Raw genomic sequence first — 27353 nt, forward strand, 5'->3', positions numbered from 1 at the left:
ATAATGAATTAAATATCCATATTGTATTTATTCAGCCTGTTAACTGTATCAGAAATTTATCTTCTCTCCTCCACTATTTGTCTACTTACCACCTACTTTCTACTCTGAGCCGACCATCACCTCCCAGCCAGCTACCTAGACTGTTAACAGTGGCCCCTTGTCTCCCTTCATCTACTTTCTCTCCCAGATCCTTTTGCACATAGCAGCCAAAGTGCCTTTTAATCATTTCTGTTTTCTAAATTCTACTTTTTCCCCCATTGCTTATTGAATAATTCCCTACAAGGCCCAGTATGACCTAACTCTGCCCTTGTCTCATCTATATCTAGGACGACTTCTTTGTTTTATATTTTTCTCAAAATAATAGAGAAAAAAGCTCTTTCCTTTTCTCTTCAGCTCAATGCCATTGCACACATTTTCCCCTCTGCTAGAAATGGAGATTTCTTCTCACCTGCTGCCTTACCCCACCCTGGTCTCCCTAGTCTCACAGTTTAACTATCACTTCTTCAAGCAAGCCTTTCTTTTTTTTTTTTTTAATTTTTTTTTTTTTTAAAGTTTATTTATTTTTGAGACAGAGAGAGACAGAGCATGAACAGGGGAGGGTCAGAGAGAGAGGGAGACACAGAATCCGAAACAGGCTCCAGGCTCTGAGCTGTCAGCACAGAGCCGACGCGGGGCTCGAACTCATGGACCGTGAGATCATGACCTGAGCCGAAGTCGGACACTTAACCGACTGAGCCACCCAGGCGCCCCTCAAGCAAGCCTTTCTTGATCCCTGAGACTAGATTTCAGTTCACCTTGAAATGTTTTCATAGCACCTTGAACTTCTCCTTTTTTAATAGTTATTACATATTTTAATTTTATAATTGTTTGTGTTATCTGTTTCCTCTGCAAGAATATCATTTTGTCCACTACTTCCTAAACATAATGGCTAGCCCTTCATAAGCAGGCAATGAATAGCTCATGAATGGAATTTTATATATTCTTTAATGAAAGTAATCTTTTTTTTTTTTCCTTAAGGGAGGAAGAAAGGGAAGATTTTGATACTAGCACTGAGAGCAAAGAAATGGAGCAAAAGGAACTTGATCAAGATACCATCACTGAAGATGAAGATGACCCCAGATCACATAAAAGAGGCAGAAGGGGTAATATAGAAATTTCTTAAGGGCATGCTTGCTTGTTTTTAATTAATAAGGCACATTATAAATCAGCTATACTGAAATATGTATTAGATTACTTCCATTTATTATTCCTAGGTGTGTTTGTTTTTAAATGCCCAACTCATAGCAGTGATAAGTTCCTTAGATGGTGACCATTTTGTTAAAAAATGGTGTTAGAAGTTACATTCTGTCTTTATTCTCATGTCATTTGTACTTTAGGGAAGAGAGACAATATTCATATTCTTTTAACAGATCAGTTTCACATAACTTCAACTTCTGGTTAGCGAGTTTTGTTGAGTTTGGTATTGACTACTTGATATTAGGCGAAATAGAAATTTTTATTCTATAGCCTACTCAGCATTCATTGAGTACCTTTTAGATGCTAGAAATACAAAGGTCAGTAATGCTTATAATTGGTACCAAATGATTGAGAATGGAAATCTACTACCTTAAAATAATTTTATAAATGTAGATCAAAGGGAACACATTTTTTTAAAGTTGTTGATATAATTTACTTCTGAGGATCTTTAACCATCTTCATTTGACAACTACTGAAGGAGATTTGTAAGTTTATTCTGTGCCTATAATTTTGATGGTATCTTTTTTTTCTACATTATTTTCTAAAATGGCTATTATAAGTAGACAGAAAATCTCCTGTATCATGAAGGCTATATTTTCTGATTATAATGCAATTGATTTAGAAATCCAAAACAAAAAAAACCTCATTTGATTAGAGGTTTAAACACCTCATTTAAAACACACTTATAAGTAATAGGTCAAAGTAGAAACCATAAATAGAAACTAGAAAATGTTTAAAACTAGTCAATACTGAAAAAAAGCTAATCAATACTGCACATTAATACTTGTTGGATACAGTCCCTCTACTTAGTCGAAAATTTATAGTTTTAATACATATTAGGAAAGAAGAAAGGCAAATTGACCTAGGCATTCATTTAAGAAGTTAGCGGTAGAAGATAGAATAATCCTTCCAGATAAAAGGAAACAATAGATACAAATAGAAATTAATAAAAAGTAAACTGTAATACAGGAGAACAGCAAAGCCAAAAATTAGTTGTTTGAAAAAGATACAAACTAGACAAACCTTTGTTGAAATTGATTTGGGGGGAAAGTCACAATAAGGTTAGGACTGAAAAGGTAAACATAACTACAGATAAGAGTAGAAATTTAAAGGTAAGGAAACAGCATATACAGTTTTATGGAAATAACTTTGAAAATGGAGGCATAAAGGGGGCACCTGTGTTGCTCAGTTGGGTAAGCGTCAGTTTGTTTTGGCTCAGGTCATGATCTCACAGTTCGTGAGTTCAAGCCCCTCATTCATGCGGAACCTGCTTGAGATTCTCTGTCTCCCTCTCTCTCTGCCCCTCCCCAACTCGTGTCATCTCTGACTCTCACAAAAATAAAATAAATAAAGCTTTAAAAAAAATGTTTAGGGGCGTCTGGGTGGCTCAGTCGGTTAAACGTCCATCTTTGACTCAGGTCATAATCTCGCAGTTTGTGAGTTCGAGCCCAGCATCGGGCTCTGTGCTGACAGCTCAGAGCCTGGAGCCTGCTTTGGATTCTGTGTCTCCCTCTCTCTTTGCCCCACCCCTGTGCATGCTCTGTCTCTCTCTCCTTCAAAAAAAAAAAAAAAAAAAAAAAAAAAAAAAAAAAAAATTTAAAAAAAGGAAAATGGAGGCAAAAATAAAGCAAAATCCTAGAAAAACACACATTATAAAAATGCATGAGAAAATTTAAAAGGTGACTGGTCCTAAACCTTTAGGTCTTGAATCAGTATTAAAATTCTTCCTACAAAGACAATGTCAGTCCTAGACAACTTTATAGGTGAATTTTGCAAAATTTTAAAGAAGCAGATAATTTTTTTTAATCTTTATTTGCAAGCAAGCAGGGGAGGGGCAGAGAGAGAATTGCAGGCAGTCTCCTCACGCAGTCAGTGCATAGCCCAACACGGCCCAATCTCATGAACCATGAGATCATGACCTGAGCCAAAATCAAGAATCAGACACTCAACCAGCTGAGCCACCCAGGTGCCCCAAAGAAGCAGATAATTATAATCTTATATACAAACACTTTCAAGCAAAGAAATAGAAGTAACTCCCCACCCATCTAAGCAATCCGACAGTGACTGAAAGAAGAGAAGTTTAATTCTTCAATACACCATAAAAGAAAGGCCTGGCAGGTCACCAGGAATCCAGTCTCTTCCTGTCTTGTTGGTACTGCCATCCATAGGGTTTGCTGCCATTCTCATGTTCAAAAATGATTTATCCCCATGTCTCCATTCTGGCTAGTTGAAAGATGGGAAATGCAGAGAGGTACAACCCAGAGGTTACATTTAATGCTTCTGCTCCCATCTCTTTGGCCAGAAGTTTCTCATGTAGCCATGCCCCTGGAGAAACATTTCTTGCTGGAAAATGTCCTTCGTTTGAACTGCTAGGTACCCAACTAAGCATTAGGGGTTCTGTTACCTAAAATCATTGGTTTGTAAACTACAGCCCATTGGCCAAATCTGCCTTGCCTGTTTTTATATAATCCATAAGCTAAAAATGGTTTTTATATTTTTAAGTAGTTGGGGAAGGAAGAATGATATTTTGTGATATGAAAATTAAATGAAATTCAGATTTCAGTGACCATAGTTTTAATTGAACACAGTCATTCTTGTTCATTTACATATTGTCTGTGGCTGCTTTCATGCTACAATGGCACAGTTGAGCAGCTGTGCGCAGAAACCATATGGCCCACAAAACCTAAAAATATTTACTAGCTAGACCTTTATAAAACTAGTTTACTGACTCCTGCCTTAAAGAAAGAACTATGTTGCAACATAACAGATTCTGCCTCACTCTCCAGTGTGAGATTACAGTTTTTTTGTGTGACTCTTGTATTGTAAGTAAGTCCAGTTTCTTACCAGCATAGAGTATTAGTCTGTTCGTGCACCATAATAAAATATCGCAGACTGGGTGGCTTAAACAACAGAAATTAATTTTCTCACAGTTCTGGAGGCTGGAAGTCCAAGATCAAGGTACAAGCAGGGTTGGTTTCTGGTGAGGCCTCTCTCAGCTTGCTATTGCACCTTGTCATTGTGTCCTCACATGACTTGTCTTCTGTGCCCACAAGTGAAGTGAGTGAGCACTCTGGTTTCTTTCTTTTCTCCTCTTATAAGTACCCCAGTCCTGAATTAGGGTCCTGCTCTCTGGACTCATTTAACCTTAATTACCTCCTTAAAGGCCCTGTCTCCAAATATAGTTACATTGGGGTTTAGGATTTCAACCTATGAATTTGTTGGGCATTCGGTTTGGTCCATAATACATAGTAATTTGGGATGGCTTTGTATATTTTTCTGATGAAAATTTAAAATGTGATGATGATCAAATGTTTCAATTATAGGGAAAAGGGGACAAAATGGGTTTAAAGAATTTACAAGACAGGAAGAAGTCAACTGTGTAACGAGAGAGCCTCTTACTGCTGATGAAGAAACAGCTTTAAAACAGGAACATGAACGAAAAGAGAAAGAGCTCTTGGAAAAAATCCAAAGTGCCATAGCGTGTACCAATATCTTTCCCTTGGGCCGAGACCGCATGTATAGGCGATATTGGATTTTCCCTTCTATTCCTGGATTATTTATTGAAGAGGATTATTCTGGTCTCACTGAAGACATGCTGTTGCCTAGACCTTCATCATTTCAGAATAATGTACAGTCTCAGGATCCTCAGGTATCCACTAAAACTGGAGAGTCTTTGATGTCTGAATCTACCTCCAACATTGACCAAGGTCCATGTGATGATTCTGTGCAGCTGCCAAAACCAGTGCATAAGCCGAATCGGTGGTGCTTTTACAGTTCTTGTGAACAGCTAGACCAGCTTATTGAAGCTCTAAATTCTAGAGGACATAGAGAAAGTGCCTTAAAAGAAACTTTGTTGCAAGAGAAAAGCAGAATATGTGCACAGCTAGCCCATTTTTCTGAAGAGAAATTTCATTTTTCAGGTAAATTTTCATTGAAAACTATTTTTTTCTCTCCCCATAATCTCTGGTTCAGGATTAAACATCTGTCAAGCTATTAGAGCTATATTTAAAACATCTTCTGTCTTCTCTTTCATTTGGACCATGTTCTCAGTTGGCAAGTTAGAGAATGTTTTCCAGTTAGACAAGATTTCACTGGGTTCCGTTTAGATTATGAGGAATGGCCGTATAGGAAGATTCATATTCTTCCCAGTCCCATTCCCTGATCAGTAGACTCTGAATACCCAAGGCACTAAGGTTGCCATTAGTTTTAGACAATAGACATGATAGTTCATTCACTAGGGGTTTTGGCTGAGGGTCCCAGGGACAGTTTCCATTAGTGATTACATCTTTGGAGACTGGCTGCAAGGGCAGATAGGGTAGCAACATACAATGGCTGGTTCATTGATAACAGGTAAAAGAAGGTAATAAGGCGTTTTTGGCGTTTTCATATTACTGAGTTTCTCTAGGTAAAGAACTCTTAAATTTAGGGGCATACTGTCATGTCTACTTTAGTTCTCTTCAGAATTAAAAACTTCAGATCACAATTCTTTAACAGCTTTGAGATTAGTTCATATGCTGTGCAGTTCACTCATGTCAAGTGTACAGTCAGTGGTTTTCATTAATATTCACAGATGTGCAACCATCACACAGTCAATTTTAGAACATTTTTGTCACCTCGAAAAGAAACCCCATATTTGTTTTCCTTCTCTGGAAATTTCCCTGTCTGAACATCTTCTATGAATAGTATCATATACTATATATGTTTTTTTGTAACTGCTTTCACTTAGCACAATGTTTTCAAGGTGCATCCAAGTAGTAGCATGTGTCAGTACTTCATACCTTCTCATAACCAAATGATGTTTCATTATGTAGGTAAACACCACATTTTACTTAACTGTTAGTTGATGGATGTTTCTGTTTTTTCCACATTTTGGCTGTTATGAATAATGCTGCTGTAAATGTTTGTGTACAAGTTTTTGTGTCGACATATGTTTTTATTTCTCTTGAGTGTATATCTAAGAGTGCAATTATTGGGTCATATGGTAATTCTGTTTAATCATTTGAGGAACTGCCATACTGTTTTCCAAAGCAGCTGCACCATTATATATTTCTGCCAACAGTGTATGAGGGTTAAATTTTTTCCACGTTCGTGTCAACTCTTGTTACTATCTGACTTTTAGATTCTAACCATTTTAGAGGTATTAAGTAGTACTTGATTGTGGTTTTGGTGTGTATTTCCTAAAGACCAGTAATGTTGAGCATCTTTTCATGGTCTTAATTGGCCATTTGTATATCTTCCTTAAAGAAAAGTCTATTCAAATCCCTATTGCCCATTCTTTTTATTAGGTTGTCTTTTTATTGAGTTGTAAGAGTTCTTCATATATTTTAGACACAAGTTCCTCATCAGATATCTGATGTGCAAACATTTCTGCCCCCCCCCTTTTTGTACTTTAGAATTTACTAAGTGTTTTTATAAATCCATTATCTCATGATCATAACTGTCACATTGGGAAAATTGTGTTTTTAATAAGAAATTCATAATAAAGGTATTGGTAACTATTTCAGACAAACCTCAAACTGATAGCAAACCTACCTATAGTCGGGGAAGATCTTCCACTGCGTATGATTCATCTCAGATGTCTGCGGAAAGACAGCTTGAATTGAGGCTGAGAGATTTTCTTTTGGATATTGAAGACAGAATCTACCAAGGAACATTAGGAGCAATCAAGGTTAGTACCTGGTCCCATTTTTAGTTTACCTAATTACCAAAGTTTTCGTTATTTTTATTATTTGATACAGGCAAGGCATGTGTGTTTTGAATAAATGCATGGGAGTGATAATATTTTTTTATGAAAACTAAGTTAGTTCCCCTCTATCAAAATACTAATATATGAATAGAAATCTTTCTTAAATGTACTATATGGCTATCTGCTTTCTTAAACAGAATTTAATGAACATAATTGACCTTTTTAATAGTAATTTTTAGTATGTTTAAAATAACTGTTTTGCGGTATTTTCATCTGAGATGTTAAAATGTGTAAGGATATTTTCTTCTTCCTTGACTAGCTCCTGCCTGCTCTGCTGAGTCTGGTTTGTTTATTGGTTTCTTTGTTACCTTTTTAAAATCTGTAAGTAATTCATGCTTGATATGTGTGTTCTGTTCATTCCTTTGCTATCATCTGTCACTTTTTTGCTACTATCAGGTGACCAATCTCAGAATTGTTTATGATTTCCCTATATAAAAAGTGAGGTACTAAAGCTTCCATCTATAAATGATATGAATTCCATTTTGGCCACTTAGTAACCTTATTTTTAGATCCCTTTTTGATTTACAATCTTTTCTAGAATATTCATGAATTTTTCATATGTACATTGAATCTCATACTTCTTAGGAACAACATATGCCATTTTCCCATGTTGGTAAACCTGGGTTTTGTTACAGGTTACAGATCGACATATCTGGAGATCGGCATTAGAGAGTGGACGATATGAGCTGTTAAGTGAGGAAAACAAGGAAAATGGGATCATTAAAACTGTGAATGAAGGTATAGAAGAGATGGAAATTGATGAGCAAGCAAAGGTCATAGTAAAAGACAGGTACAAAAATGATTTTTCTAAAGTAACTCACTTTTTCTTGCCACTCTATATGGTTCTTTTTAGTAAATGTTTTTTTCTTCAAAAAATTGTTTTAAAATCTTACCATGAGGACTTTTAATACCTGTAACCACTGAAATAATTTTCCTCAACCACAAACTCTCTTTTACTCCACTTTGTGCTAGTGCAGACAAAAGGCAGCTTGTTAGGATAATGATAATTGCTCAAGTTTAAAATAAAAAGTCTTTGAGCCTAGGGTTTTATTAATTTCAGAAAGTAATTTTATATTGTCCATTTTTCTATAGGATATCTTAGTAAATTATGTTGGGCTTAAATATTATTTGAATTATTAAACAGAATCTAGATCTGTAGATCTGTAGATAGATGCTTTGACTTTCTCAGAGTTCTTTTTGGATAACTCTCCTTAAGGAGTTTATTTAGAAGGAAATGGAAAAGAGACATTAAGCTAGCAGCTATGAAACAGGATAAGAGTTCTGGTAGAAGCAGATACCCAGTACAAATGTAGTACATAGGAGGGCTACTTGTCTTTGTAGATCAAGGAAGACAGCACAGGAAGTGCCAGAGGAAGTGACCAAGAACCTGAGACCTAAAGGTGGGGAAGATGTACTGGGAGGGAAGACATAGTACTAAAGGCTTTGAGCGAATAGGTTTGTACGTGTAAATGATCATTTTAGCTGCGGCATGGAGATTTATTGCAAAGGGAATAAGATTGATGGCTAAGAAACTATTCAGGAGGCAGCTATAAGTATCCCACCCAGTAAAAGTTGAAGCAAGAGAAATAGAGGGAAGCTGCCTGGTCTGCTTATCCTTAAGGCCCACCACTGGGTCATCTCCCTAAATCCTTTCCCCTAACCTGTGTCCCATCCACCTTTCCTCCAAATATTTGCCCTTCTGACCTTAAAGGACTTGGTATTTAGTTAAGCTCTTGATTCATGTATTTATCTCACTTTTCTGCTAGCTTATGTGATCTCCTTTGAGATTGGGGAAACTATTTCTTACACAGGTGTGAATAAGCATTTGAAGGAGTTAGACTCAAGTCTTACCTAACAGTGTTTTTAAGTACCGTAAACTCTTCCATGTTTTCATTGTAGACTTTTGGGCATAAAAACAGAAACTCCAAGTACTGTCTCAACTAATGCAAGCACACCACAGTCAGTAAGCAATGTGGTTCATTATCTGGCAATGGCACTTTTTCAGATAGAGCAGGGCATTGAGCGGCGTTTTCTCAAAGCTCCACTTGGTAAGTATCAATTTTTACTTCAAAATATCATTTATATTTTAAATGATTTTGAAATTGCCTCTTAATAGAAATTTATGGGCTGACACAATAAAATTGGCTAATTGGAAAAGCTTGAGATTATATTTTCACTTAAAAGCCTGAGATTTTTTTTAAATAATGCTAAAGTACTTTTTATTGTAGATACTGATCTTTAATGACTGTCTATTTAAGTGTATTTGTTAATCCTTTGTTTTGTGTGTAAGTTTCATCAAAAGAAAGATTACCAAAACCTGTGACTAGCCAGATCCTGAATGATCAAAAATTGTAGATAAGTATTTCTCTTGTTATTTAAAACAGAATCCCAAAGAAGCTACTTAAATCTCCACCACTGGGGGTATGGTTTAACAGTGTGGCTCACTAACCTGAACACTGTATAAGAAGCACTAAATCAGAAATACCAAGTGTTAAATACAAATGAGGAAATTCTCTATAATTTATGGCTAGGATGATAGAAATAATACTGTCTGGATCATGTTTTAGCAGTTTATTAAATTAATAATCTTTTAGGGACTAAGCTAGGAATATAATCATTATGTCTTTGGGAAAATGTGTGTTTCAAGTTCCAAATCAATTTTCATGTCGTAACTGCCTCTACTTCCCTATGGTTAATGTTAAATTAATTTATAGCTCAACATATTCAAGATAGTTTGTATCTCAGTAGTGGGGTGTGAGAAGAAACAGTTTTTAAAGCCATATCTTTTTGGTCTCATATTGAAAAAGCAACTTGAATAGGCTAAAATCATTTAAAAAAAATTTTTAATATTATTTTTGAGAGACAGAGAGAGACAGAGCATGAGTAGGGGAGGAGCAGAGGGAGAGGGAAACACAGAAACCGAAGCAGGCTCCAGGCTCCAGGCTCCAGGCTCCAGGCTCCAGGCTCCAGGCTCCAGGCTCCAGGCTCCAATGCAGGGCTCAAACCCGCAAACTGTAAGATGATGACCTAAGCCAAAGTCGGATGCTTAACCGACTGAGCCACCCAGGCGCCCAAATCCTTTTTAAATTACGTGAATATTGTTGAATATTAAGAACAAAATTTTCATAAATATATGGTGCTATCAGAATGTGAATATATTTTTTAAATGTCTGTTTTAAAATTGAAGAGTTTATGGCCAGTATCTCATTGTTCTAATAAGCCTATTCATATTTTTTATAAATTGATAATTCCACCCTGAGCTTAATAACCACTTTTCAGATTGGAAAGTAGCAGTTGTAGAAATAAATACATGTGATCAAAGCCTACAAAAATATTAGTTTGTATTTGCTATGTCACTTTTACTTCCCAGTCTTCAATATTTCTTAATATTTTCTGTGTCTAAATTGAATTACATGTACAAGAGATTTCTTACAAGCACATGTGAATCTACAATTACTTCAATTAAAATTTCAGTTGACAGTTATTTGTAAACTATGTAGCTCTTAGAAATATATCACTACTACTCATTAATCCCATGATTCCAAAAGACATAAGATGCAATTCAGCTTTTTCCATTTCTGAAATTGCCATCAATTAAAGTTGTTTATAAATTCAAGGAAAAAAAAATCAAATTGCTTAGTGTGTCCATATTTTCATCAGTACATCTTTTTAAAAACTTAGACAAAGGGGAAAAGTTAACACTGGAGAATGTTGCAACTAATATCTAGTAGGTTATATGAGAGCTGAGAGCTATAGTGTTCTTTATGCTGGTTTGTATATAGCAGTATTGGAACATTCATTTCATCCTAACAGATAAAAAGGAGCAATTTCAATTTGAAGTCTTAAAAAATAGGTGAAACAAAAGTTTAACTTACTTTAGTGGTAAATATTGATCAAAGTTAGATGTTAATCATTTATAATATGGATATTATCATCTACCATTGCTGCGACATAAAAAATTAATAGAGGGGCACCTGGGTGGCTCAGTCGGTTGAGTGTCTGACTTCAGCTCAGGTCATGATCTCACGGTTTGTGAGTTCAAGCTCCGCATCAGGCTCTGTGCTGACAGCTTGGAACCTGGAGCCTGCTTCCAATTCTGTGTCTCCCTCTCTCTCGTTCCCTCTCCCCCTCATGCTCTGTCTCTTTCTCTCAAAAGTAAATAAACATTAAAAAAATTAATAGAATAATTGGTGTCTGTAGCTTTTTATATTATATTTAAGCTTTTGGAGGGTCTGTTTTGAATGGGACAACAAGAGATAGAGCTGTCTCAGGGTTTTTAAGATAATCTTTTTTTTTTTTTTTTGAATGTTTATTTATTTTTGAGAGAGACAGAGTATGAGTGGGGGAGGGGCACAGAGAGAGGGAGACACAGAATTTGAAGCAGGCTCCAGGCTCCGAGCTGCCCACACATAGCTCACCGTGGGACTCGAACACACAAACTGTGAGATCATGACCCGAGGTGAAGTCACACGATTAACTGACTGAGCCACCCAGGCACCCCTAGATAATCTGGGTTTTTTTTTTTTTAATGTTTATTTATTTTTGAGAGAGAGACAGACAGAGCACGAGTGGGGAGGGGCAGAGGGAGACACAGAATCCGAAACACGCTCCAGGCTCTGAGCTATCAGCACAGAGCCAGACCCAGGGCTCGAATTCACAAACCACAAGATCACGACCTGGGCCAAAGTCGGACGCCCAACTGACTGAGCCACCCAGGTGCCCCTAAGGTAATCTAAACATTAGATCAAGGTAATCAAGTATACCTTAATGTGGGAGAGAAATGGGGGTTCCACTTTATGAATGTTTGAGATAGCATATATATTAAAATTCTCCATGCTTGTGATTATTTTTCAACATAGTAAATTAATTGTGGTAGGAATTTTCCCAGTTTAGCTTCAAAGATTATTTCAGTTTCTTGAGGAAGCAAATAAGAAATAAAAATTCTACTCTTGTTCCACTTTCCTTAGTATGTCCCTTTTATTCTAATTAATCACATTAATAAAACTAGGCTTTTTTAACTTGAGGAAGATACTCATATTTGAATTATTTTAGGTAAGATATGTGAGAATTGTTTGTTCACATTGGTAATTTCATCACTTATAAAGTCATTACTTCATAAAGTCATCACCTGTAAGCTATGAAAAAAAATCCTCAAACTAACTTTATCAGTTTGAAATTAGGTAACACAGAAATTAATAAAGATCAAAAGGGAGATTAAAAAAAAAGGACAAGAAAAAGAGGAAGATCAATCTAGTGTGAGAGATGGTACATTTTTAACTTTTTAAAGAATTTTGTCTTTTTAAAGAATTAGGAATTTACTTTCTATGTTGCTGAGCACTGGTTTGAATATTTAGCTTTTGAAGGAAAACCGTGGGTTTAATTTTTTTGGAAAGGAGTGGGGTTGGGGATAAGCTTATAAAACAATATCCTCTTCCTAGCATTTTCCTTTCTACATTTCATACCTCAGATAATGAAACTTAAAAACTGATATATAGGGTGGCTCGGTTGAGTATCTGACTTCTGCTTAGGTCGTAATCTCACGGTTCGTGAGTTTGAGCCCTGAGTTGAGCTCTCTGCTGTCAGCCTGGAGCCCACTTCTGATCCTCTGCTCCACTCTCTCTCTGCACCTCCCCCACTTGTGCACTATCTCTCTGTCTCTCTCTCAAAAAGAAAAAACATTTTTTTAAAAAGTGGTATATAAAAAGTTGACATTGGTGAGTTTTAGTATACTTACTTATCAGTGAAAAGGATGAACAGTAATGGAAGGTATGTTTATTTATTTTGCATATGGTATTTATTTATAGATTTTTTTTTTTTTTTTTTTTTTTTTACTAGAAGGTGGGAGTTTTTTTGTGTTGTTTTATCCCCTGGAGAAACCTACATAGCTTGGTCACATGAATTACTGTATGTGGCAGTTAATAATAAGAAATCTCCCAGTGTAATATTTGATCATATGACTCTACCATTATTTCATATTAGTAACATACTTTTAATTAGTAATTTCTTGAGGAACTTATGCTGGCATGATGGAAGATAAAAGAGAAACAAGATCTATCTCCCCTTGAGAGTTTTATAATCAGGAGAAGAAGCAAGAAAATAAACCAAAAAATGGAATCAATTATATATACTTTTTATCCTTATTGGTACTATATAAAAGTAGAAAAACATGGACATCCTTTTGTATTTAGAATATTTAAGGGGCACCTGGTGGTTCAGTCGGTAAGGGGCACCTGGGTGGCTCAGTAGGTTAAGCATCCAACTCTTGATTTCGGCTCAGGTCATGATCTCGCAGTTCGTGGGTTCGAGCCCCCCATTGGGCTCTGCTGGGGTTCTCTCTCTCTCTCTCTCTCTCTCTCTCTCCCTCTCCCTCTGCACCTCCCCCATTTGCTCTCTATGTCTCTCTCAAAATAAATGAGAATAAACTTTTAAAAAGAAAAAATAGAATATTTAAAAGTAGATGGGATAAAAATTGGACCTTGAGCTACGTACCACTGGTTTAATTTTATTAAAGCACATCTTTGATCAAAACCCATAATGTGTCACCAACCTTTGAGTTAACAATCAAACAGACTTCCAAAATTCCAAAGTTTCTTCACAATTTGTCTTTTTCTTCCACTCTTCCACATTGGCCTATGCAAACTTATTTCTTACACTTAACAATAAGAATGTCCTCTGGTTTACCCAGAAAGATTTCTTCAAGATCTTTGAACTAGCAATTTTTGTTACCTCCTTCCTTAGAGGTTCTGCTCATGCCAGAACTTTTCATGAAGCCTTACATCAAAAAACCAAGGTAAATAGAAAACACAAAATGAGAGGGTAGAAATAAAACAAAGACTGTATTATTGCATTTCCCACTTGGCTAATATTTCTCTTTAGCTTTGCCTGAAGAGCTTTTGACCCATTCATTTTTTTCCCTCTCCCACTGAGCTGTTAATCTCTTATTTTTGGAGGTTCTGATTATTTTCAAACTACTTGGTTGTATTTTCAAACGTTTATTTCTTAAAACATATTAAAATAGTTATTTTGTTATATTCTGTGTCTAATTCTGATATCTCAGGTCTTTCTTGGTCAGATTCCGCGGACTCTTGCTTGTAACGTTTTGTTTCCACATGTGCATTATGGGTTTTGACTAAACTCTCATTCCTCAGAACTTGATCCATGGAAATTTCTTCAGAGAGAATGTGCAAAGATTTGTACTTGTTTCTGCCATTCACCTGAGGTCACTACCAACCTGAACCCCCTTTAAAAATTTTGTTTTTTTCAGGTTTTAAACTGTTTTAAGGCACTGCTTATAGTTACATATTCTCGTGGTAGATTTATTTTCCCTTTCCACCCAACACCAAGGTCCAAGTGAGCAGATTTCCTTGCTACATCTTTCTTTCTGCATGGTATCCTTTTCCACCCTTACACTTAAAGGTATAGCTTTATGGTGTCCTAGCTTTTCAGAAAGGACTCAACACATTGGGTGAGCCCTTTATTCCATGTCCTGTCTCTCTCACCCTAACAGTCAAACAAGAGCTCAAGACTCACTAGTGTTTGGCAGGTCTGTTCCTTTATGATTTCAGCTCCTCGTGTATATCTTCACTCTCCCAGCTATATAAAAAGTTTCCTAAAGGTAGGGACCATAGAACACACTTGTGTCATCTTCTAAATTGTTGCGCATAGGAGGAACAGTATAATTCAGAAATAATGGTAACATTAACAGCATTTACTTATGCATGACAGGCATTTTATTTTTCTTATGTACATTATCCCACTTAATCTTCCCACCAGTTCTCAGAGGTGGATAGTATCCACATATTACTCTTGAAGAACCTAAGCACAGAGGGGTTAAGTAATTTCCCCAAGCTCACATAGGGGAGCTAGTACTTACCTCAAGGCAGACTGACTCCAGAGCTCACATTCTTAAAAAAATTTTTTTTAATTTTTATTTATTTTTGAGAGAGAGAGAAAGAGAGAGACAGAGCATGAGCAGGGGAGGAGCAGAGAGAGAGGGAGACACAGAATCTGAAACAGGTTCCAGGCTCTGAGCTGTCAGCACAGAGCCTGACGCGGGGCTCAAACTCACAGACTGTGAGATCATGACCTGAGCCGAAGCCGGACGCTCAACCGACTGAGCCCCCAGGTGCCCCATCCAGAGCTCACATTCTTTTAAGCATTATGTTATGGCCCAGGAGGACTTTTTTTTTTTTTTTAAGATAATAGTAGGAAATATGGTACAATAGGAACAAAGTATGTATGGAGTCTTATATATCTTGTAGAATTTTGACATTATGTGGTAGTCCCTTCATAATTAAGTATATCTTAGGAAAATTAAGGTGGTAGCAATAATTGAAGCTTATTTTTTTAATGTTTTGTTTTGAGAGAGATCATGTGCCAGGAGAGGCGGGGGGTGGGGACAGGGAGGGCAGAAGATCTGAAGCAGGCTCTGCGCTGACAGCAGCAAGCCTGTTGCAAGGCTTGAACTCACAAACCGTGAAATCATGACCTGAGCACAAACCGACTGAGCCACCCAGGTGCTCCAGCAATAATTGAAGATGGAAATCACATACCAATGTAAAATGATAGACTGACTACATTAATGGCATCTAATGAAATGACGCTTAATAAATTTTTTAGTCCAGAAGATAAAGGAATGATGTTATTAATGACAGAAAGTTCCAAATGTTTCTATATAAATATTGGTACTGAAAGTTCTTTTGGGAGATGGGGTGTTAGCATTTTTTATTTACCTCATTTAAAAATTATTTTCTTAGAGGGGCGCCTAGGTGGGTCAGTTGGTTGAGTGACCAGTTTCAGCTCAGGTCATGCTCTCACGGTTCATGAGTTCAAGCCCCGCATCAGGCTCTCACCTGTCAATGCAAAGCCCGCTTTGGATCCTGTCTCCTTCTCTCTCTGCCCATTGCTCACGTTGTGTCTCACTGTCAAAAATAAATAAACATAAAAAATATGTATTTTCCTAGAGATAGACGATAACAGAGTTGGCATTTGTACAGAATTGATATTTTTAATAATAGCTTTATTAAGATATAATTCACATATATAAAATTAATCCTTTTAAAAAGTGTATAATTCAGCAGCCATTCCCCATGATCTAATTTCAGAAAATTTTCATCAGCCCCAAAAGAAACCTCATATGATTGATACTTAGAGAGAAGTCCATCTTTTATCCGAAAAGAAGAAGTAATATTCTTGATTCAAATGAATAGTCACTGACTTGTAATCATATTTAGCCAGTCCTCTAAATTAGGTCAAGATTTGGTAACAAAGACTAGATTGAGAACACATTGCCTAAGTTATTTTTCTCTTTTAACTATTGAAACCTTCAAGCATTTGATATACGGATTTAAATAATTCCTTACGTCATAAACAAGATACGGCTCAGCAAATATTTTCTTTAACATGAAGTTTTTAATATTAACATGATCTTTTTGTTAAGTATTAGAAAAACTTTAAAATCAAATCTGTTTAAACTACTAAGAAAATAGTTCTAGGAGATGTCTAAGGTTTGCCTAGAAACTTTTTTTTTTTTTAACGTTTATTTATTTTTGAGACAGAGAGAGACAGAGCATGAACGGGGGAGGGTCAGAGAGAGAGGGAGACACAGAATCTGAAACGGGCTCCAGGCTCTGAGCTGTCAGCACAGATCCCGACGCGGGGCTCGAACTCACAGATCGCGAGATGGTGACCTGAGCCGAAGTCGGACGCTTAACCGACTGAGCCACCCAGGCGCCCCTGCCTAGAAACTTTAATCACTTTACCTTTTCTTTTAAGATGCCAGTGACAGTGGACGTTCTTATAAAACAGTCCTGGACCGTTGGAGAGAGTCTCTCCTTGCTTCTGCTAGTCTATCCCAAGTCTTTCTTCATCTCTCCACCTTGGATCGTAGTGTGATATGGTCTAAATCTATACTGAATGCTCGTTGCAAGATATGCCGAAAGAAGGGTGATGCTGAAAACATGGTGCTTTGTGATGGCTGTGATCGGGGTCATCATACCTACTGTGTTCGGCCAAAGCTAAAGGTATTTTTCCCTTCTTCTACTTCTTAGATTAAATTGAGTGATTGAGGTTTTGAGTGATAGATGATTAATGATCATTTCTGTGATTTGTCAGACTGTGCCTGAAGGAGATTGGTTTTGTCCAGAGTGTCGGCCAAAGCAACGTTCGAGAAGACTCTCCTCTAGACAGAGACCATCCTTGGAGAGTGATGAAGAGATGGAAGACAGTATGGGAGGTGAGGATGTTGAAGTTGATGATGATGATGAAGAGGGTCAAAGTGAGGAGGAAGAATATGAGGTAGAACAAGATGAAGATGACTCACAGGAAGAGGAAGAAGTCAGGTAAGTCCATGCAATAACATGAGAGTTTGTGAGTTTTAATCACACAGTGTCTTGACCTTGCAAATACAAATGGAATGGTTGGGGCCCTTAACTTTTTTAGAAACCGGTGGGTAATAAGTGGCCTGAGGTTATCCTTGCTTTAGTTTTATAAGCATTTGAAATTATTCCTGAGGAAGTGTAGTAGCTATATGAACCTACCCAGATCATAAAATCAAATATGAGTTCAAGTTTGGACAGGAATACTAATTCAGACCTCCAGTAAGTTTGATTTTACTTCATTTTATGCCTGAAGCAGCAAATAAACATTCCAGAGGATATTCATGAGATAAAGATGAATGCAGCTTCCCTGTGCCCCTATTGCTTTCTCAAGGAGTTATACTCAAACAAAGAGAGAAAGAGATATGCCAAGAAGCACATTATATTGTTATATTTCTACCACATTAGCACCCAGAAGGGGTCAGCTTCTATATACTACCATATAGCCAAGTACTCTGCAACTTAGCAAGTGCCTGGCTATTCCAGCTGTGGCAGCACTAGAGCATTCTCCCTTTATTTGTCCCTTTTTAACATTTGAACCCCATTCATGTGGAATCAGGAAAGTGAATGTGAAGCAAGGGCAACTTAGAACTGACAAAGTACAAAAAGACCAGTCTGAGGAGGGGTAAGTAGAAAGAGCTGCCCCATCTATTTTAAACAAGTTGTTTTTGTTTGTTTTTTTGTTTTTAATTTTTTTTAATGTTTATTTATTTTTGAGAGAGAGAGTACGAGCAGGGTAGGGACAGAGAGAGACAGAGACACAGAATCCAAAGCAGGCTCTAGGCCATGAGCTAGCACAGAGTCCGATGCAGGGCTCAAACCCACGAACCATGAGATCATGATCTGAGCTGAAATCAAATGCTTAACCAACTGAGCCACCCAAGAGCCCCAACAATAGCTCCAACTAGCAAGAGCTATCACCCCGGTAGATTATAAGGGCAGTATTTGTGTTAACATAAAGATGATATGGGAAATTCTTGGAAATATTTTAAGTAAACTGGAAACCCAGGTATATGGGGAGATGGATAAAAAAGGCTTAATGGAGTTGTTTGATACTTGTCTACAGCTTAAAGGCAATTAAAAGAGTGAACCTAGAGTTGCCTGGCTGGCTCGGTCATTGAAGCATGTGACTCTTGATCTTGGGGTCATGAGTTCGTGAGTTCTAGCCCCACGTTGGGGTTAGAGTTTACTTAAAAAATAATAATAGGGGCACCTGGGTGGCTCAGTCGGTTAAGCGGCCGACTTCGGGTCAGGTCATGATCTCACAGTCCGTGAGTTCAAGCCACGCGTCGGGCTCTGTGCTGACCGCTCAGAGCCTGGAGCCTGTTTGGGATTCTGTGTCTCCCTCTCTCTCTGACCCTCCCCCGTTCATGCTCGCTCTCTCTCTGTCTCAAAACTAAATAAACGTTAAAAAATAAAAATAATAATAATAATAATAAAATGGAAGATTGAACCTAGTTTTGTATTTTACAGTAAGAAGCAGAAGATGGCAAAGAGACTCTTAACATACTATTCAGGAACCATAGGTTTAAGGCCTATTTTAGTTGCAGTCATTGGCCAAAACTGTAGGTTACCTCAGCCTCAGTGGTAATGAAAAGTGATGAAAAACTGTTACTGTAAGGAGACAAAAGAAATATATATAGAACTCATCGGCTGAATAGTAGAACAAGGGAAATAGAAATAATCTTAATTGCATCATTTCTCTGTACAATAATTATGTTTTCAAACAATATTTACAGCCCACCAAAACGAGGAAGACCACAAGTTAGATTGCCAATTAAAACAAGAGGGAGACTTAGCTCTTCTTTCTCAAGTCGTGGCCAACGACAAGATCCTGGAAGATATACTTCAAGGAGTCAGCAGAGTACACCCAAAACAACTGTTTCCTCTAAAACCACTGGTAGAAGCCTTAGAAAGATAAAATCTGCTCCTCCAACAGAAACTAAGTCTTTAAGAATTGCCAGTCGTTCTACTCGCCAGAGTTACGGCCCACTGCAAGCAGATGTATTTGTGGAACTACTTAGTCCTCGTAGAAAACGCAGAGGCAGGAAAAGTGCTAATAATACACCAGAAAATAGTCCCAACTTCCCTAACTTCAGAGTCATTGCCACAAAGTCAAGTGAGAAGTCAAGATCTCTAAGTGTTGCTTCAAAACTTTCTCTCCAAGATAGTGAATCCAAGAGAAGAGGAAGGAAAAGACAATCTACAGGTATGAAGAAGTCTAATTTAAACTATTCTTACCTAAGAAAATGGAATAATTTTGAAAGATGGAGTGTTGTGGGGTGCCTGGGTGGCTCAGTCGGTTGAGCATCCGACTTCAGCTCAGGTCATGATCTTGGCTTTCATGAGTTCGAGCCCCGCATCAGACTCTGTGCTGGTGGCTCGGAGCCTGGAGCCTGCTTTGAGTTCTATGTCTGTCTCTCTGTCTCTCTCTCTCTCTCTCATTCTCTCTCTCTCTCTCTCTCTCTCTCTTTCTCTCAAAAATAAACATTAAAAAAAAAATTAAAAAAAAAAAAGTTTGAGTGTTGAGATACTTTGAATCATTTTTTAAAAGCTGTCACTAAGATACACAAAGTTACTAGGGAACAACCCAGCCTGAAGCATAATGTTCATTGAAGGGGCAGCTAGCCATTTGAGGAGTAAGGTAAATTATATTGTCAGTATTTTTCTAGTAGTGTAGCAAGATAGTTGTGAAAAATTTTTAGTGTTCTGTTTCTAATGGAGAGATTTGGCCAACATTTGAACAGTCTTGGTATAACATATTCTAACATTTCATTCTCTTCCACCCTTTCTACTTTAAAACACATATATTCATCATAACCTACACAGGCTACATTGGGTTATTTGGTTAAGTTTCCTATCTGGCATACTGAATTTGGGGGCAGGGGAGAGCTGGGAGAGTAATATTGTTAGGGAGTAATCATCAGCTGTCTTTTTAATTCTGATAATCATTTTTTATAGTAATCTCTATCCCATATAATCTCTTTATTTATCTCTTCAATCCTATTCTTTTCTTCCTTTAGTGTCCATAGTAATAAAACTTTGATATTTCCAAAAAAATAAAATTAAACATAAAAAGCATTACTGTTCCTTGAAGAATTATAGATAGGGTGTATTGTATTATTCAAACCTATGACAGGATTAAGGAATCCATTGGTGAAAGAACGGAAGACCCATTAGTCTGTATGTGCAGTCACCGGGTTGTTGGGTTTGGGAGGGTTCTATCAGGTAACTTGGCACCGAGATCTAATTTAGCTTTTCCCATCCCCTTATCTGTTTTGCTCTTCCCCAATTCTGAACTTCAAGCTACTTGGAAAAAATAGTACACCTGAAGCATTTGTATTCTAAAAAACTCTGATAAGAAAAAAATTTTGTTGTTGTTAATTGATTTATGAATTTACTGACCTGGCTCCAAGGACAAACAAAGGGGAAAATGTATGGATTTACATTTAAGTAGAAAATTTAAACACCTGAATTCATAATATGAACTATGCTGCCCTTTTCTACTCATTCATACACTTTTCCTCTAGTTCATACATTCCTAATGTATTTCATTATATACACCTTAGATTTTATGAGAAAACATTTTAAGAAAGTCTCCATATAAAAATAAGACTTATAGGAATAATCTTTTACTTCATTGTTGAGAATTACTTTTCTTTTATGCAAGGTAATCTATAAAGAGGCCTACTTGCTAGATCTGAAGAGGTTACCTTCCTAAGGATGTATTTTCAGAAATACTGGAGAATTGCTTACTTTCATTTTATTATAGTTGAAAATGTATTTTTAATAAAACAGGCTAAAAAATAATGTATAAACTTTATAAATGTATAAAGTTCTAGAAACTTTCTTTTATATTACACTGTTGTTACAATATGTTCCCAATGATGGGGCACCTGGGTGGCTCGGTCAGTTAGACGTCTGACTTCGGCTCAGGTCATCTCACGGTTCACAAGTTCGAGCTCTGCCTCGGGCTCTGTGCTGACAGCTCAGAGCCTGGAGCCTGCTTCAGATTCTGTGTCTCCCTCTCTCTCTGCCCCTCCCCTCCTTGCACTGTCTCTCTCTCAAAAATAAATAAACATTAAAAAATTGAAAAAGAGGGGCGCCTGGGTGGCGCAGTCGGTTAAGCGTCCGACTTCAGCCAGGTCACGATCTCATGGTCCGTGAGTTCGAGCCCCGCGTCAGGCTCTGGGCTGATGGCTCAGAGCCTGGAGCCTGTTTCCGATTCTGTGTCTCCCTCTCTCTCTGTCCCTCCCCCGTTCATGCTCTGTCTCTCTCTGTCCCAAAAATAAATAAACGTTGAAAAAAAAAAAAAAACAAAACCAAAACAAAAATTGAAAAAGAAAAAACACAATATGTTCCCAGTGAATGTTCATTTGGAAATGTTATGATCAAAAAGGAAATAGTGGGGGTGCCTAGCTGGCTCAGTCAGTGGAGCATGTGACTCTTGATCTCAGGGTTGTAAGTTTGAGTCCCACATTGGGTGTAGGGATTACTTAAAAATAAAATCTTTAAAAAATAAAAAAAGGAAATAGTAATTTTTGATCCAGATTTTCATATCTCCAATGTAAGTTAGTTTATCTCAATATATACAGAATGGCAATTTTCTCTTTGAATTTAGGTGTATTTATAATACCCTGTTTAGCTTGTAGTGATCAAATATTTTGCTTTGTAATCACCTAAAATTAATTTAATCATTTATTTAGAATCATCTCCTATGACACTGAATCGAAGGAGTTCAGGCCGACAAGGAGGAGTTCATGAATTGTCTGCTTTTGAACAACTTGTTGTGGAACTGGTACGGCATGATGACAGCTGGCCTTTTTTGAAACTCGTTTCCAAAATCCAGGTAAAATTATTAGATTTGATAAAATGTGTTCATGTATATTATCTGATTTTAGTCTTCTTGGCAACTTTGAGGTAGTCAGAACTCCCATTAGTCACTACATATTGGAATGTTGGTTCCTGTGTTGAAAAAAATGGCATTAGGGCGCATTGTGTTCTCAGTCCTTTCTAATCCTGTGACTGATTCTCAACGAATGATGACAGTATGTTGAAATAACCTCAAAGTTTTTTTTCCATGTAATGAATATGAATAGATTTAATTCAACTGAGTATCGTTATTGGTACCCTAAGAAAACAGAGATGGCCTAAACTAAGGGATTTGAGATGGTGCTGGAGTTCTTTATATACTTAAGGCCGTATGTGATATGCTGGAGCAGAATGTGATATGCTGCAGCAGATAGGGCAGTGTTAACAGTGCTGTAATAGAAGTTATAATGGTCCTCCAGAAGTGGAGAAGAAAAGGAGATTGATGTGACCATTTCAAAGGGAGGGAATAGCAGGAATTAGTTCTTTATAGAAGAACTAGAACTGTTTGGTCTGGTCATTAAGGAAAGGTAGGATTTCAATAGTGAGAAATAGAATAAGGACATTCTAGGAAAAGGAGACCCAGAAATGAGAATATGGGAAATGATGGTAGTTTAAATGGAACAAAGGGTGTGTTAGGCACAGTAGAGAGAAATAGAGAAAGAGAGCATACAAGCAAAATCATAAGCTTTTTCTCCTTTTTTTTTATTTAAAAAGAAATTTTTTATGTTTATTTTTGAGAGAGACAGAGCATGAGCGGGGGAGGGGCAGAGAAGGGGGGAGGGAAGACACAGAATCCAAAGCAGGCTCCAGGCTCTGAGCTGTCAGCACAGAGCCCGATGCGGGGCTCGAACTCACAAACCGTGAGATCATGACCTGAGCCAAAGTCAGATGCTCAACCGACTGAGTCACTGAAGCACCCCTCCTTTTTTTTTTAAGTTTATTTATATATTTTGAGAGAGAGGCAGCATGCATGAGGTGGGTTTAGCAGAGAGAAAGGGAGAGAGAGAGAATCCCAAGCTGATAGCACAGAGCCCGACGCCAGACTGTCTGTCTCACAAATCACAAGACCATGACCAGAGCTGAAACCAGGAGTTGGATACTTAACTGACTGAGCCACCTAGGTGCCCCAAGCTTTTTCTTTTCACAACTTATCTCTGATAAATTTTCTATAGGAGATATATTTGAATTATTTTACAGGTCCCAGACTATTATGACATCATCAAAAAGCCCATTGCCTTAAATATAATTCGTGAAAAAGTGAACAAATGTGAATATAAATTAGCATGTAAGTAATTTATGTTTTTCTCTGATAATTATTTTTGTTTAAAGAGGTAAAGGCTGTTTTCTCGTGATTTAAATGATGTATATTAATGTGGTTGTATAGATGGCATCCCAAGAGGTCCCTAAAATGCTTGTCTATGTATACAGAGATAAAAGATGCATAGGGATTAAATGAGTTTTAGATATTTTATAGAATCTGATCTTGATAGAAGTTCTATGTAATTATATAACATTCCTAATTACATAAGTGCATAGTTTCAACAAATCAATTAAAAAAAATTTTTTTTTAACGTTTTATTTATTTTTGAGACAGAGAGAGACAGAGCATGAATGGGGGAGGGGCAGAGAGAGAGGGAGACACAGAATCGGAAGCAGGCTCCAGGCTCTGAGCCATCAGCCCAGAGCCCGACGCGGGGCTCGAACTCACGGACTGCGAGATCGTGACCTGAGCTGAAGTCAGACGCTTAACCGACTGAGCCACCCAGGCGCCCCCAAATCAATTTTAAAGCATTTATAGTTCAACAATTTTAAGTTTTCGTTCTACTACCTTGTTTCAGAGGCTTCAATTTCTTTTTTGGGGAACAGGGTAGAGTCAGGTCATTTGTTTGTCTTTTACATGAAAACAATATGGAGTAGAGGCTTCTGTTTCTTTTTTCTTTCTTTCTTTCTTTTTTAAAGTTTTTATTTATTTATTTTGAGATAGAACCAGCAGGGAAGGGACAGGGGGATGGGGGGAGACAGAGGATCTGAAGCAGGCTCTGTGCTGACAGCAGAGAGCCCAATGCAGGGCTCAAACTCACAAACCATGAGATCATGACCTGAGCCAAAGTCAGACGCTTAACCAACTGAGCCACCGAGGTGTCCCAGAGACTTCAATATGTAAAGAAAAAAGTGGGCTTCCGTTTTCTTAATGACATTTCCAGCTGTGATACAAACAAAATGTATATTTATAATTTATGTACTTTTATTCTAATCTCATTTGTTTTTTTCTTTCTAGCGGAATTTATCGATGATATTGAGTTAATGTTTTCGAACTGCTTTGAGTACAACCCTCGTAACACAAGTGAAGCAAAAGCTGGAACTAGGCTTCAAGCATTTTTTCACATTCAGGCTCAAAAACTTGGACTCCATGTTGCGCCTGGGAATGTGGATCAAGTTAGCACACCACCAGCTGCAAAGAAGTCGCGAATCTAATTTTGTCCTTCTGAAGGATATATTTGAGAAAGACAAATTGTTCATGAAAATGGAACATTAAATCATGCTCTAAAGCAGACATATATATTTATATATATAAAGCAATAACAACTGATTGACCACATTGAAGTGTGGCCTGCACTATATTCTCAATTTTAATATTAAGCACTCAGGAGAATGTAGGAAAGATTGCCTTTGCTACAGTTTTGTTCAGTATCTAATAAGTTTGATAGATGTATTGGTTACAGTACTGGTTTACAGAGGTTTTTGTACATTTTGAGATCATTCATGTGTCCCAATATCTCTGAAAATATTTTCTCACCTGTGATTTATTTTGTCATTGATTTTTTTTTTTTTTAGAAGTGTGGTATTAAGGGAGATTTGTCCATACAGATAAATCTTCTATTATAGCACAGTTTAGGAAAAAAAAGCATATATGTCTAAGATGTTTAATAAGCACATTCTTTCAACACTACACATGAATGCATCCAATTTTATATCCTTGAAGTGCTGTACCAATGCTGGCTGGAGATATTAAGTCTGAGTTTATTAACTAGATATTTATTTAGCATTCAGAATAATTTGTGAATTTGTTTTGTATTTATAAAATTTGTACCTGGAAAATGTTCTTTAATTTTTTAAACATTTTACTGTGTTTTTGTTTTATTTCTCTAACTTCTTTAATGAACAATCAGTAAAAGGTAACACCCTCCCTTGACAGTTCCTTCAGTTTTACAGAACTGTATTTACAGGTTTCTATGTACAACTTTTTTTAAGTGTACAAATAAAATGATACAAGTTTTTCAAGTATTCGGAATCTGGAATTTTTACAAAGCAGAATTGGACTATTGCATGTGATACATACAGACCATAGGAACTAATGTTTTATTGTACCTGAGTCTCTATGGCAGTGATTTGCATCTTTTTCTGCCTCAACCCTTGAGAGATAAGATACCTCCCATGAGTAACAGCAGCAGTCTCTGATAGGGATTCTCAGTAAAAGGAAGAAAGAAAGTTTGGAATATGCCCACCTGGTTAAGAAACACCACTCAACATTTTATAAATTAAATAGGAGGTGCTATTTCTTAGGGATGGAAGATGTACAGAGGCCTTAGTTTCATAGGACTAGCTGTTCCTTTTTAGAATGCAAAACGCAGGTGTCCTCTCTAGGGCTTTTTGGAAGGCAGTAGAATCATCCTGTTTTCTCATCTAAAATCTTGCCATATGTTCACAACTGTAACTTTTGATATATTTGTAATCATTTCATATACCAATAACCAAATTTCTTAGAAAATTGTACTTCAGTATTTATTCAGGAGAGAATTCTAAAATGCAAGTACACTTCAATAGTAAATTATCTGATTACTTAATATTCTTCACTTTTTAATGTTCATAACAACTAACATTTGTATGTGCTTTTCTTCTAGACAATAAACACTAAGAAGGAAAATTCTGTCCAACTAATAACTGTTAAGTCTGAAAGTCAGTCTTAAGACTTGGCAATTTATATGTTGCCTTTCTCGGACTCAGTGAAAATTAAAGACATTGCTTTTTAATCTGCCCAGCCAGATTTTCTTAGATATAGAAATCATTACTTACACCCATACATACCTGCAGTAATTGAAATTTTACACAGCAACAAGGCTAACATACATACATAACATTCATAGTAGTGGCTGGGAATGTAATGTTGACATGACCAAGAAAACAGTGTTATCCAACTCCTATTTTGAGTTTATGTTTTTCTTCAAGGAGACAGAACTACAAAATGGAATGGGTGGAATAGAAACATAATTGAAAACTCAAGTCCAAGATAGTTGAGACATTTCAGTGAGCTAGGCACCACTTACTGAGTTCAGTTTCCAACCCCAGATAAACTATATATGTAAAAGCACTTAATTTGTGGGGCGCCTGAGTGACTCAGTCAGTCGAGCGTCTGACTTTGGCTCAGGTCATGATCTCACAGTCTAGAGATCGAGCCCCACGTCAGGCTCTGTGCTGACAGCTCAGAGTCTGGAGCCTGCTTCAGATTCTGTGTCTCCCTCTCTGCCCCTCCCTCTGCTTGCACTCTGTGTCTCAAAAACATAAAAAATTTTTAAAAATAAATAAAAGCACTTAATTTGTAATTGTAAGAGGGTGCTAGAAGGGAAAGAAATTAACACATCTTGTTATATGCCAAGCCTATTAATTTAGAAGTTTATATCCTTCATACCTAATAACTATGGGAAATGCTTTTTATGTTAAGCCAATTCTGTAAGGATTTTCGCTGTTATTCTCTCCATCTTTCAAGTGAGATTTTGACTCAGATAAATTTTTTTGTAAGTACTTGCCCAAGATCACAGAGTAAATGACACCAGGCTGTCAAAATTCCTTATTTCCAATATGCTAGGCTACCTCCAGGAAGATGAGGGATATGCAAATTTATCTCTGAACAATAAAAAAGAGTGGGCAGAAAGGAAAATGGAGAATGTACATGTATTCATATCAGATAATAGTCTACGTCACATGTTTGGAGAGTTATTCATTGTAAGCATATGCTTATTTTCCTTTTTTATTTGTAGTTTCCAAGGATCACTGTCCTATTCTTCAGCCGTGTGCTCAGAATATGTACTAAAGGAGCATGAGAATAGGAAAAGCTACTATCTTCC

General features: G+C 37.0%; 1 protein-coding gene across 3 annotated transcripts in view; it reads left to right on the forward strand.

Annotated features, from left to right (window-relative positions):
* BAZ1A (bromodomain adjacent to zinc finger domain 1A) overlaps positions 1–25517 on the forward strand; it is a 93653-nt gene extending 68136 nt beyond the window's left edge. For all 3 annotated transcript variants that reach the window (XM_049612908.1, XM_049612906.1, XM_049612907.1), the window contains 11 exons: positions 1018–1142; positions 4560–5156; positions 6741–6904; positions 7618–7772; positions 8882–9030; positions 16757–17004; positions 17096–17322; positions 19098–19567; positions 22065–22207; positions 23428–23515; positions 24509–25517. In XM_049612908.1, coding sequence (XP_049468865.1) covers positions 1018–1142; positions 4560–5156; positions 6741–6904; positions 7618–7772; positions 8882–9030; positions 16757–17004; positions 17096–17322; positions 19098–19567; positions 22065–22207; positions 23428–23515; positions 24509–24705 — 2563 coding nt within the window. In that variant the 3' untranslated portion in view covers positions 24706–25517. The remainder of the gene's footprint in view (positions 1–1017; positions 1143–4559; positions 5157–6740; positions 6905–7617; positions 7773–8881; positions 9031–16756; positions 17005–17095; positions 17323–19097; positions 19568–22064; positions 22208–23427; positions 23516–24508) is intronic.
* Positions 25518–27353: the final 1836 nt, after the last annotated feature.

The sequence above is a fragment of the Panthera uncia genome (assembly GCF_023721935.1).
Source record: "Panthera uncia isolate 11264 chromosome B3 unlocalized genomic scaffold, Puncia_PCG_1.0 HiC_scaffold_1, whole genome shotgun sequence".
NCBI classification, from domain to species: Eukaryota; Metazoa; Chordata; class Mammalia; order Carnivora; family Felidae; genus Panthera; species Panthera uncia.